At 36.5% G+C, this 14,630-nt stretch overlaps 2 protein-coding genes across 22 annotated transcripts in view; one reads left to right on the forward strand and one right to left on the reverse strand.

Annotated features, from left to right (window-relative positions):
- The window catches only part of Atg10 (Autophagy-related 10), a 507,888-nt gene that overhangs the window by 445,318 nt on the left and 47,940 nt on the right, over window positions 1–14,630 (reverse strand). The window lies entirely within an intron of this gene.
- The window catches only part of vn (membrane-bound neuregulin protein vein), a 209,416-nt gene that overhangs the window by 175,793 nt on the left and 18,993 nt on the right, over window positions 1–14,630 (forward strand). For 2 of the 8 annotated variants that reach the window (XM_022061617.2, XM_022061615.2), the window contains exons 5-6: window positions 3,165–3,223; window positions 8,555–8,637. In XM_022061617.2, the coding sequence (XP_021917309.1) occupies window positions 3,165–3,223; window positions 8,555–8,613 (118 nt within the window). In that variant the 3' untranslated portion in view covers window positions 8,614–8,637. Of the gene's footprint in view, window positions 1–3,164; window positions 3,808–8,459; window positions 8,638–14,630 lie in introns of those variants that run through there. The other 6 variants (XM_022061613.2, XM_022061620.2, XM_022061614.2 and 3 more) reach the window with 5 other exon arrangements.

The following is a 14,630-nucleotide window of genomic DNA, read 5'->3' on the forward strand; positions in this document are numbered from 1 at the left end:
AACCTTCAGTAGTGACCGGTAACTAAAATTTCTTTAATAATCGTCTCCTAAGCCCTTTATCGAAACGTCAATTGGCACCCGGTAAGGACCTACATATTCCTATGTTACATAGCGAGAAATGGCTTCCTATGTCTCCATGTCTGCTGCGTGGGTGACAGACTTGTAACCTTTCGCCCGCTGTAGGCTTACAGTGTTTGTATTTTCGTCGTGTCTTGGAAAATCACTCCTTTCTCCATTCAACATATGGACATTTGGAATGTCTTATTCAGACTGAATCCATTACATCGCTTTACGTAAATATTTCATGCTTATAGTATTCGTCACCAAATGTCACATTTCAGGGTCACTGCAAAATCATACAACGATGAATCAAGAACAGCAGAGACCATGCGAGTGACAATAGTCAAGAACTCGCAGCGTAGCAAAGCTAGTAACGCCATACTGTTGACTTATATCAGCACAGCAGGAAGGGGGGGGGGGGGGGCTCCAGGTCCTTCCGAGACCTTAAAGCATTAACTTTTGTGGCAGTTATTATAGTAAATATCGTTTAAACAAGGATAGGTATTATCAAATTCGCGGGCCACGTGATGTTCTCGAGTGTTCCAAATTAGCTTTAGTGGTCGATAACATGACAAAATATTCTATCGAACAAATTAAATGACAGTGGTCTCTGAGTTAATGATAATAATTGGTTTCAAGAAAATCGTCGTTAAGTGAATTATCGTTAATCGAATATTGCTGTTTCCACAAACAACGCATATCAGGAACTGAAATGCATGCGAGATGAGTTGCAAACGCTCATAAAAGGGGTCTCTGATTGACTGAGGATTGCTGAGTCCACCTAGGGGCGCTACGATTGGCCGAAATTGTGGGCCGTATATTACAAATATAACATAAATCGAAAATTTATCGCGGATCGTATATCGAAATATCGTTAATCGATTACATCGTAAAATGAAGGAGGGATGGTATTTTGATGGATTTTTTTAAATATAACATCGAAACTTTTGGCCTCTTTATAGCAAAAAAACTTTTATACAAAATTTGTAAACGTGTCTTCCAACACCAAACAGCATGTATATAATTATAATGGTTCGCAGATCGGCAACAAATACGAAATATTTCCATCCAAAATGACCAAAAGTTGCAAAAATCCCAAAGCCATAGGTCTACTGTCAGGGTTCCACCACAATTCTTTGCAAATGGCACAAATTTTAAATTGTCAAAGGACATACACGGCATCGTATAATTGTCGCATTTACCGACGTCGTTGAAATTAATTAGGATATCTACAGCAAATACTGTACCAATAAGAAACCAGAATAGGTGTTATGTATTCCTTCCTATATACAACGCCCTTTGTGAATCACTTGAAAAACGTAGGTACAGGCACAATGATGATGATGATAAAATGATGATACAAATTCACATGCTGATAGAACCCACAACGTCTTCACAGTCATGAAAACCCCAAATCTTAAGTAATAAACTGAATCTTAAAAGAAATAGAATATGAGGTTATGGATTGGATTCATGTAGCTCAGGTCAGAATTGTGTGCCGAGGTCTTGTAAATACCGTTATTATCTATGGGTTCCATAAAAGGCGGGAAACTTGACAGCGAAGCTGCAAGCTGCTAGCTTTCCAAGAAGAATTCTGCTCCATGAAATTAATTAATTACAACCTTCGTAAAGTAACAGTTATCACAGTGAGGTAGAAGCATTAGGGCTTCGTTAGTTTTTAACAACGTTGCAAATACTGCAGATATAACGTAGCTTAGCGATGTTAAAATAAATCTATAGGGAAAAATGCACAGAAGGTAATGACAAAGAATTTTTTGAAACCTACGCATTCATCGGGCACACTGAAGAAAACCACGAAAACTCAGGATATCTCAATGCATTCGAACGATATAGTTTCAACAGCCAATTACTTGGCACATCTTAGTATAATTTTTATAGATTAATATATCTCTGTTCTGTAAAATGAAATATTTCAAAACTAAAAGTTTTCAAGGCTGTTAAATGCCATTAAATCTCGACAGATGACCCGCGTCATTGTAGAACGCGTTTCCAACGTTTCAAAGACTTTCTCTACATCCATCATTAGGGACTGATTTTCGAACACCTGATCACCCATTACACCAGTCCCTGATGATGGAAGTATAGAAAGTCTTTGAAACGTTGGAAATTCATTCAATACTGACACGGCTGTGTGTCAGAGGACACTTTACTACGTTTCCCTCTTATGTAAAAAAAAACAGGGTGACATACAAAAGTAACCTCAAATTGAAAGCAGACCACAAATGATAACGTCATTATGAAAATTCTATTATGTATCCTGAATTTACAATTGTACACATAGGTCTCGCACATAAAATAATTACCTATCAGGAATAAACATATTCGGAGGACATACGTAAAACGGAATCGGTTTACTCACGTTTCAGAGGTGATTGCTGTTACCATCATCAGAGCGAGAACTGCAACCCATCGTCCTGATGATGGTAACAGGAAGCACCTCTAAAACGTTGCTAAACTGTAAGACTACACGGCGCAACAATCCAGAAGACAGAAATCTTCATTAAACTTTCTGTAATTTCGAAACTCCCATTTCACTGGTAGTTAGAAAACATAAACTATGTCGAGATGGAGATTTTTAGTTTCTAAAAGCTAGTATGAAGACGACTTCCGTAGAAAACTGCCATCGTATCAGGGGTTCTGATTGTCTCTATCATTAGGGCTCGTCGCCTATGAAACGTCGGTAAATTTCTACCAAACTACACGGCGTTAAAATCTCAGAAATCATTTACTTTCAAACCGTGTTTCTTATCAGGTGGACTAGAAGGCTGCTATTGGTGGGAAGTGTGATACGTCACAGTTTTACTCTACTGCACACAGTCTGAAATCATCAAGCAGTTAAGAGTAGCGTGTAGTGAGTCCAACTCTAATGTGTTGTGTGGGTGCTGCGATAATATTCTAGATTAAATCCCAGTGCCACTGTGAGGTAATCTTAAAGCTGTACCCATCAGAACACATGAAAGCCTGTCGTCTGTTGTTCGTGGAACCGCGAAATCTTGCGCATGCTCGTATATCGAATTCCTAGCAGGGCTTTTCTCCTGGTCTGTGGATTGTATTTCTTTCTGTGATTTCTTTTTCTTTTTCAGATGCGCGGACGGTTACAAGGGCCAGCGCTGTGAGAATAAAGACGTCTCCAACCGTGGGAGTATGTATAGGCCTAAGTTTTGTAACGTAGTAGGCTTTTTATCCTCGTTTTATTGCTAAAGTATACAAATCTGATGAAATCTGAACAAAAACCAAAGATTATTTAAAAATACTCGCGACACAGATGTCTTGTCGCCATTTTGTTTTCCTGAAGTTACTCTCATAACTCACTGTTGCTACTGATTGTTTTTATATTAAAACAATTATCCAGTTGAGCCTTTAGCTTTTATATAAATAATTTATTTATTGTTAATTATTAATGACGAAAACTTATACTTCCATCCAACTCACAACAAATTAGGATGATGCAAAAAAATATATAGTGGATGATGATCCTTGTTCGAGCGCGATCAGGTTAAAAAAACACGAAAAGAACTGTTTGTAAAACGAACGTGGATATTGAGTAATAAATGAAGGATGCCATGAATATCTACTGAGATCGAAACAAAAATAAATGAAATAATGGACTATGTTCGAAAGTAAAGGCAGTGCAATGACGATTGATGGAGTTCTACGGGAAGACCAAGATAAGATGACAACACCGGTCAGCTTAGAACATGTCCTCGCTCCAGGGTTTATCGATAGGTACGTAAAATGAAAGATTATTTCTGAAGAATAAAACAGAATCCACATAACAGGAAGAAACGTGTAGTTACAATTTACCAAATGCATTTATTTTTACAGTAAACTATATTTGTTTTGATGACTTACAAATTTCTCTTTTCTTAGATATCTTTCCAAATATTTTCCTACTATTATCTATTTGTGACTGACCAAAATTGTTTATAATATATTGATTAAAGTGAGAACTACAGTAGCAAGTTGTTATGTGGCTATATAAAAACTATATTTTCCTCTAACATCAATAATAATCTATTTTTTCCAGTAAATTAAACTGTAGCATACTAAATGTACATCTTAGTTTTGTGTTCCTCGTAGAAATATGTGTAAAAAAAACAACCCTAGCCTGTGTATGTGAAAAGTGTAAATATAATAATATATATTAATATAATTACATACATATTATATTAATATATAATTATATTTTTAAATATGTGGCAGGTCCTACATTTGTTGTGAGAAGGTTGACACATTACTCGGGACAGTGTAAAAATGCATAAAATTATTTATAATAATTTATTTTGTACAAAACATACTTCCTTTTATTTATATAAAATACAGCTTGCTGCTGCTTATTCTAATTTGTACAGTCTCATTTATTTTCCAATTTGGTAAAGGGCAGTTTCCCATCCTGTAAAAATTCCTTATTAACAAGTTTGTCAGAATAAAATCCCTTTCATTAACTAAACAACTTCCATTTCGAACCCAATAAAATAAAATAAAATCTAGAAATTATTAAAATTTACCATATGAAATCTAGAGAGGCTGTGTTGGGGCACTAGAAGGACTCAATTCTTATAGAAACAGATTTTAATTTAGTTTTATACAATACAAATTAATCTTCATTACTTAAGCAATTGTGTGAATATATATTTTATGTGCTAACATTATCAGCTTAATTAATTCTTCTTTTTGCTATGTATTGGAATAAAATAATGTTTTCGGTTTCAACAAACTAAACTTTTTCTTCTAAGCATTTCAATCTTAATATTTTCCATAGTAGATTAACCATAAAAGTAAAATATAACATAATACAAAATATACATTGAATTTATTTTAATTAAAACTGTTATTAATTAAATTTAAACAATGTGAACAGAATGGTTTCCCCACCTTAGCTTAGCTTATGCTCATCTAGCTCATTAGTGCTGCAATGTTTTGTTTTGAGTAGTTGGTCTTCTGCCTAGCATCAAAATAGCGCATGGTTAATGTTATTAAGCTTTTTAACACAACAGCCTTAAAATTTTCGTTTGTCTCACTGTTACTGTTGTATGTAACACTAACACAATTATATTTGTGCTATCAATTTATTAATAAACTTAATATAACTTTATATTTATATGCCTATCGAAACAAATTCACATAAGAAATTATAAGGCCTGAATATTTTATAATTAGTTTAAATGAAATGTTCCTATCAGGACTGCAAAAGTGTATTCTGTAGCTTCTAAACAATAAGACTGCGTACATAACTGTCACATCCCAGCTACATGCAAGAAATGCATGACTCACAGCTCAGCGCTAAGAGCAACTGCAGCTAAAATTATTCACACAACAGTGCAGCTGTTAAGTACTGGTTATGATTCGAAATACTGTTGAAGAGAATATTTTTCTGTAGGAATCATATGTTAGATGTGGTTAAGCTTTATGTTGTCGCGGAATATTTCGTAGTAAATTTCCCGGGATGACAATTCCAACCACAAAAGGCATCCATAAACTTGTTAATAAGGTCAGGTGACTGAGACGCCTTGCACAAGAGACCGGCAACTCGAAATCATTAGCAGGAAAAGCGAAAAAATGGCGAATTTGGTGTGTGGCCGTACAGGGACATCATTTACAGCACCGAAAAGTTAATTTACTGTTCTTATAGAAAAATACTTGGCTCGTATCGGAAAAGTCTTTTAGCGCTTGGCGGTGAGTCATGCAGTTCCTACCGGGAGCCTGGAAGTGACAGTTGCGTGTAACTATGTCAACGAAACGCACTGTATCGAATTATATCACAGGATAGTTGGTGTTCTGTAATGAAATAACCACACGCCAATTATGTAACACCAACTTACGCAGGTATATAGTTAGACCTTTTTACAGTCCATGGAGTACAGAACGTTTTCCATAGAGAATAAGGATTTTTCCTCAAATTCAAGATACCGTGGATCTAAGCACACTGATTTCACATTTCTTATATTTCCTTAGCTCCTCTACGCGTATATTAAACCTCTTCGTCCAGCTATTCGACATATTGTGTGCACCTTATTTTACAAAATCCGAAGTGAGATCGAATTAAAATTACATGTATCGATTTCTAAAATTATCAAGGGGATACTTCAGTTTGCAGGTTCCTGATTCTTGTACCGCACTATTTGAAGGGTTAAAAGATTAATGGTTAAGATATAAGTCCTACAACTGTTACAGAACTTCAATTTTAATATTCTGAGCAAAATAGCACTAATAAGGAATCAGTCTATTACTTATTATAAATATTTTAAATAATTTTAAATCCGGTGATATTATGATATTTTGGTTGTCATATATCCAATATGATGTCGTCAAGGTGTAGACTTGTAGCAAAATTAATTTATTCTTTTGAACACCATGAAACGTAAGATTTTAGACCTGGGAGCAACAGTGGGTTAACCCAAATTTTATTAAGAAAAGAGAGAACGTAAGATAAAGTTAAACATGGCGGCTATAATTCCAATTTATAAGATCTTCAAAGAAAACAGATTTGAAAAGAAGAAACTTCGTGTGGCTTACCCCGTCTGTACGTGAATACAGAGGACGGCAAATATTTTCTTCATGAATCAAGATTTTCCAAAGTTAGGAGTCAGCCCACTGGTGCTTCCCGGTCTTCGATTTTAAAAATGGCTTCCGACAACTACCAAGGTGTCACAACCATCATCACGTGCACTACAACCCAGATCGGGTCTTGGCTTCCGCACCAAGGTGTCACAACCAATAATAATAATAATACTAATGCCAAAAACCGTCAAACATATTTCAATCACCCTTGCCCTGTTCCAATATAAATGTAAATTTAGTTACGTATATCTCCCTTTAAAGCACAGTGGTTTATATATATATATATATATATATATATATATAATCATGTGCTTTAACATTCAGTAATACTATATTTTGTAGATGTGGGTTTCATACGACTTTTTGAATAAACAGCGATTACGTTCGTAAACAGCATGAACATTTTGATCTTTGTAATGGAGAGCAGTTGTTTTCTTTGAAGTACGAACTGAAATTTTAAATATTGTTTAAATGAACTTAGTGATTCAAATTGTTACAGAGACAATTATCCAAACTACTGTAACAAACTAACAAATATGATACATTTATTTTCCGGAGTGTTCTACACAGATTGTGGGAATGGCAGGGGTGTGTTTCAGGGTTGTTATATATTGTGATCTAAACCGACCGATGAGAGAAACGATTCTCTTGATATTAACGACGTTCCATTTTCTCCAGTCACTCAATAGCTCACTTCTTGTTACAGTAGCCGCCACCAAATTAATTTTTAAACCAAATCATGGGAGTAACAATTACGTAAGCTTTTTAGAAAAGGGGAAACCCCAAGGAGAGAGCTTTTAAGAACTCAGTATGAAACGATTGAGTAAAAGCAAGGAATTAGTGTCCCAGCTAAATAAATACCAATTGACAGGGTTAAAGACAAGTCCTTCATCACAGAGTTTGTCATAACCTACACGGACATGAAACTTTCCACATTTGCGACTTACAGCAAACGTAGAAGTTTACATGTTCAAAATCTATACTAAATATTTGTCCCATATTCTGGAACAGATATGTAAATAGTACGATTTTAAAATAAAATTTAAGTTTCTCAAATTTGGCTTCCCGGTGCAAATGCCAAAAAATATTTTTTGTTAATTATCAGAGAATGTAACTCAAGAATTGTACACTGAAAAGACTGATGGGAAGAGAACATTCGGTAGATCTTCATGTAGATGGGACGATAATATCAAAATTAATTTTAGAGAAATAGGCTGGGATGTGTGGACTGGATTCATCTGGCTCATGATATGGACACGTGGCGGGCACTGATGAATACAGCAATGCATATAGGGTTGCATAAAAGACGGGAAAGTTCTTGACTTGCTGAGCGACTATACGTTTCTCATCAAAGACCTTGATTTATGAAGTTAGTGACCACCACGAAGTGTAATTTGAGGATTATAATCACACATTTGTTTTTACTTGATTGTCTGAAGCTATTTGTCCGGGAGTCACGGCCCTTCACATCCCTCGATAAGAAGCCCTTCGACTTTAAAGAATAAAAAATGATAACATCTCCATTTTCACAATAAATCGTCATAATGACCACGAACATACAAAACCGTCTAGAGCTTTATTATAAAACATTAGCCTAAGTAGGTTATTATAATGTTGACTCCTTGAAAGAAGAGAATCATATACTGTGCTCGAAAAATATTGTTGCATACAATTTTATTACAAATTTTCTTTTCTGTGTAAAATTATGTTCTTAATCTTAAATTAATTAGTACTTTTGCAGCCAACATATTTTCGTTATGTACCTGTTGTAACGCTGGTTAACGTAACGTAACGTAACTCGTATTTCCTTGTTTCAGGAACTTCAGCGTAGTATACGTTACGGCCATTTCACTATGTCTATAAGCCGCCATTTTGTAATGTACGAATTTGTGATTGCTGTTATTTATCGCAGATGTACGCAAGGGTTCGTGGGCACTAGACGCCAGTACAAGGATGCTGCCTTTTCACTAAGAAAAAATCCGAGCTAGCGAGAGAGTACGTATGTTTGTCATTAAATCGCATTCTACCTTAATAAAAGTTAATGTTTAAAAATTTTGTGTAAAGTAGTAATATGTTACATGACATTAAGGGTATTTTTTATTTTAAAATTCAAACAAATCATATCGAAAGTATGATAAACGGGGATTCCCTTACCTGCATTAACCTTGCTTCCATATAAAATTAATTCCTTTGAGCCATTACTGTGCAATAGAGGCTTAAGCATTCCACGTTTTTAGAAAAAACGAAAAACTCTATAGGGATATTTTAGCCTTAAAACACGACAAATAATCTACACAGAATTCAAAAGTTATAAACTAATCTTGCGACTTTTATTAAATATTCTGTCAAAAACATCGTTAAATCCTAGCCACCTTTCACAGTGTTTGAAAATATCCTTCGAAGAAAATATGTGGAAAACGAATGCTTAAAGTGTCGATTGTGTGTATACTTCGATAGACTCATGTCTCATAAAGAAATCGCATTTTTTTTTCATGATCCTGTAATATCCTTTTACCTTATTACTTTCCAACTATCTGGTGAAAGGTGTTAATATTAATCACTATTCATGCTAATCATTAATGTTACTGGCAAACACATCTTCTACAAACTGATATTTTGAGGTAAGTCGAGTCTACTAAAAACCTAACACGTAAAAATGCTAAACAGAACCGATCAAGGTCATGGTTTAAAGGTATATGAAATGGACCCTGCAGTATAAATATTAAAATCATTCACATGAATTAAATTCAGTTATGAAGACTGCATTAATGCAGGTATTTACTAACACAGTGAAAAAAACATAAATCATATCAACTGCTCTTGATCATCAATTTGTTTGATAAATTTAAAAACCATAGATTAGACATAGTGTAAAAAAATGTAGAAAATTTATTTTAGTTCAGTTCTAATCATTAATATTATTTATAACGAAACCTATAATATTTACAATACAGCTCCGAGACATTTTGCCCAGAGAGTATGTATTGTTTGTACATTAATTACATTTTGGCATTCTTAAAACACTGACGTGTATAAAGACAGATTTTTTCTCTGGTAATTATGACGCACCACGCCATGAAAACGCAAGGTGGTGTGAAGGTATAGCTCCACTCTTTCTTGGCCTCGGCACCAGGTGGAGGTGAGTAACACTAATCTAGATATTTAAATAACACGATCGAACACTGGACGTAAAAACGGCTTAACGGACGCATTGCTCGTCGGTGATGTGTAAATGAAAGATTAAGGACGACGAATTAAAAATTAAGGGAAACTGGTAGAAAGTCAAGGTAGACGAGTAGTCTTTTACTTGTAATTACTATAATCAGTTATTTTCCAACATGACGGCTTCTATTATGAAGCAAATGCCCGCACACATGTGATTCAGGGATGCCATTGGACAAGACGTTGCGACGCCTCTATAAGAAAATTTTTGCGCACATGCACGAAAGGACGTCAATGGATATGAAGTACGATAACCGACGCCTTGTACCGCCTATCATTGCGACGCCTTCAAGAAACGCCACATTTACCGTAGATGAAGTTACAGATGCGATTGAAAGCCGAAGCGAGCATCACACCAATCGCAGTGACGTCACCACAGGACTCCAAGTTGGGGACAGATGAACCTGGGAAAGGTATTGGACACAAAGTTTGAAACCGGCGATGAACGTCATGACGCCCCTATAAGACCCCATATTTGGCACAAATTAACCTGGAATGCCATCGGACACGACGTTGGGAAAACAAAGAAAAATTTATCGCCTCAACGATTAATCTGAGATGTAACTGAAGCCAATAGAATATTCGGAAAGTTATGCGACGCGATTCTGACTAACCAATGACGAACGTCAGACCGCGTATAGCACATATGAACCTCGGAAACCATACAACTCTAGTCAAATGTCACGACGCCGACATGGATAATCTTTAAGATACCAAATATAATCAAACCAAACCAAACCTAAGCTAACCTAATCCAACCCAACTTAACCTGTGCAAAACGCGTGCAAACTTGTGCCGTGGTCAACTATGGCAGGCTATCCTAACCTTGTTAAGTGTATAAAAACAGTGTATCGAACAAGTATGATATGGTACAGAGATAGGGTAAGGTCACACTGCACGCGTTTTGCTTAGAGGTTCGTGGGTAGTGGGATGCGGTTGACTGTCCGCACTGCACCTCGTGGGTGGCGTGCAAGCAGGAAGGGTATTTAATGAGACCATACTCAGCAACAAACTTTAACAAGAAACGTGTCTTTAATTACCGGTTGTCTAGGGCTCGAAGAAGTGTAGAATGTGCTTTTGGAATAATGTGTACTAAATAGCGAATTTTCCTTAAATGTATTGAGACAGATGAACATAATGCAACTTCAATTGTGAAAGCTATATGTATTCTTCATAATCTTGTTCTGGAACATGAGGGACCTGACTCAAGTTACTTAAGTAGCGAGACAGAGCAAATTCGTTCTCGACCAGCACAGCATCGCTGCTCATCTCATGCCCAGACTGTCAGGGAAAGATTTCTGAATTATTTTAACAGTGTGGGATCTATGCCATGGCAAAATGATTATCTTTTGCCGGAATATATTCTGCAACGCCACAATACAGTATAAATGTAACTAATTCGGAATATATGTAAATTTTATGCAAACGAACTTGATAATATGGACGCTATTTAATAAAATTTCAACTCAACATTCTTTCCTGTTTCTTCAGCAACTTCTTCCCACTCTCTCCTCAACACCGCAGCAAATCGCGTGCAGTGCGGCATTAAATATAGAGTTGTTTAGATAAGAGAAGTCTTTGGGTTGGCCCTCTTTCCTGAGGATTTTCGTGTTATCATTCTCTGACTCATTGCAGTAGCAGACACGAGTAGGCATATATTCAGTGAAAGAATGGATAAAGTCCTGGCGAATATCTTTTAAATTACATGCTATATGTAATAATGTAACGAGAAGTGTTTTTGGATTTAGAGATACTACTTTTCTATTATATTCAACGATACGTTTGCGTGCCAGATGATGAGGCGTATGATAAGCTTTTGGGCAAGAAAAGATATTTCAAGAATCTTTCCACAGTGGCACTGTGAACACTCTGTTATTATTTAATAGTTCAGTCCGTTCCAAAAACAAAACACATTTTTCCATTACGAGGATAAATTTGTTAACGCTGTTTAACGAAATAATCGCTGTTTACACTGATACCTATAAAGTACAGGCTCATAGACTGTCAAACAGACGGGCAGATATGTAACATTAGGCTTCAAAGGGTTAAATCGAGGATTTACTGTACTTGTCTGCAGATACTACAAACAAGTTTCCTTCCTGTGGTCCCAGGAAATGTATAATGCGAAAGACGTGCGATTGGAAAAGTAAACAGAAAACTCAGACTAATGCAAATTACACTGAACTCATATTTCGACTTTAGGCAAGGTTGGAATATGGTAAAAAAATAAGGTTTACAATTTCCAAAAATTTGTTTGGTTAGTTAAGATTGCTAGTTTTATACACACGAGGTCCTCGTTAATCTAATCACAAACTGGTTTATCGCTGGCATTATTTATATTATTCTTGGTGGTATATATACTATGTTTACGTTCTCAGATAAACTCGCATAGTCAAGCACGTGATCACTGGCATTATCCAAAATCAAAATAATCCTAAAATCAAGATTACCCTCTGCACAATATTTTATTTTTATTTCTAGCAAGAAATATTCAAAAACAATAACGAGATGGAGAAAATGGTAGATGCGCGCGAGATAGAAGCTATTTTCTTTCGTGATCCACGTATGTATTCCTCGGAAGTACGGGGAAGTTGTACTTACAGTTCCTTTACTAGCATACGAGGTGCGATCGGAAAGTTTCAAGACTGTCTCAATAGAGGGCGAACCGGGTGTAGTACGAGCTTCTGCCGCTAGGGGGTGCGGCCTACATTCATAGTGAATCAGTGTGCTAGCCGGCATCATCGAATTAGCATTTGTTTCTTAGTTACGGGCGTTTTGGTAGTGCATTACACCGACCCTCCTGCGATTTCGGAATGGCGGATTTTCATGAACAAATCAAATTTTGCCAAAGACTCGCCAAAACGGTTACGGAAACCTATGAAATGCTAAAGCAAGCATTTGGGGAGTCCGCAATGGGTCGTGCACAAACTTTTGTGTGGCATTCACGTTTTAAAAATGGCCGAACCTCTGTCGATGATGACGAGCGTTCTGGACGACCATCTTCGAGCACAACGCCCGAAAATGTTACGAAGATTCGGCAGGCCATTCACGAAGATCGACGTCGTACCATCAACGACTTGTGCGACATTGTTGGGATAGGCTATGGGACCTGTCAGCTGATTCTAAAGGAAGAACTCCACATGCGACGCATCGCAGCCAAGTTTGTGCCAAGGCTCCTGTCTGAGGACCAGAAGCAGAATCGACTTCTCGTTTGTCAGGAGCTCAAAGATCTTGCAAGAACCGACCCCATCTTCCTTTCTAAGGTTTGCTCTTCCCAAAGATGAAAATTCAGCTAAAGGGAAGGAGATTTGAGACGAGAGAAGAGATTCAGGCAGAATCGCAGATGGTGCTTGACAGGCTGACAAAGAAAGATTTCCAGGGATGCTTCCAGGCTTGGCAGCGGCGCTGGGATCGTTGTGTTCAATCCCAGGGGAACTACTTCGAGGGTGATGGATGAATTTAATACCTGAGATAAGTGTACGGGTTTTTATAGGCGCAGTCATAGACTTTCCGATCGCACCTCGTACATGCGGGTAAACGGATAACGAAAGCTCGCATAAAGGGGACCTCCTGTGTATATTTTCCTACGAAATAAACGAGGACGAAATGGGAGAAACGTGAAATATTAAACACTCTAGTACAATACATGGTAAAAACAATTTGGGAAACGTAAGCATAAATTTCAAGATAATATTAAAAGGCAACTTAAAATTGGTGAGAATGTGAAATTAATTCAACCGGCTCAAGGCAGGGGCCAGTAGTTTTTGCTTTCGTAAATTCCATAATGAACAAATATGTTACGATAATAACTGAATTAACATATTACCAACATTTTTTAAAATTCAAAACCGAAATTTAAATATGCATAGGCCTGCAAGAAAAATAAAGCTGATTCCAGTGGTTACAGAAATGAAGGCTCACACTGAAAGCCCCTCCCACAATGCAAATAAAACAATTTCGACTTAAAATTCCGAGATGAGTCACAAGATTGAGCAAAACCTACAAATCCGAAGAAAACGCTAGAAGAAAATACGACACTAGCGCTTCCTACAGTATTCTGTATCAACTTCTATACGAAACATATTGTGTGCATGTATGTTCGCTTATAACTCGAGAAGTGATCCGCCAATTTGCCCCAAACTTGATATGCTTATGCCTTGAAAACACGAAAATAGTTCATAAAGGTCAAAACTACGAAAACATATCCTAAATTAGAATTCCGGTAATGGTAAGTTCTGTAGCTCGAATACAAAGCAGGACAGATCAGGGGCGCCGAGACTAAAATATGTTTGCTTCGACGAAGAGAAAACTCCCGCGTTCGAGTCCTGGTTAAATTGATCAAACTAATTTCCACACACTAATATTGCGGGTGCTCTGCTAGTGCATTACTATAGAATAAAATGGCAGATATTTCCAATTAATTAACTGTCATGGTTCGACAGAACTTCGTACGCGTTATTTAAATACCTGTGCATCTATAAATAAGCGCAGAGATCGTAAATTTGTATCTGCCAATGCGGCCCAAATGGTAAGGTATCAACACTGAAAGCAAAAGTTCGTGGTTCGATCTACGATCTCGATTTAAATCTAAACAGTTCACTATTTGGATAATATATGTAATGTAATGTAATATAATAGTATATATACAATTAAGTTGTATGGCATAATCAAGGCTTTGAGTTAAATATTCGCATTTATATTATATACATACAGGATGATTTTTAAATGAGAACCCGAAGTTATACGCATTGTTTACTGTTCTCATT

Source organism: Zootermopsis nevadensis, unplaced genomic scaffold, assembly GCF_977971745.1.
Source record: "Zootermopsis nevadensis isolate Lab colony 2312 unplaced genomic scaffold, Znev_1.0 Znev_ptg000016l, whole genome shotgun sequence".
In the NCBI taxonomy this organism is placed as follows: Eukaryota; Metazoa; Arthropoda; class Insecta; order Blattodea; family Termopsidae; genus Zootermopsis; species Zootermopsis nevadensis.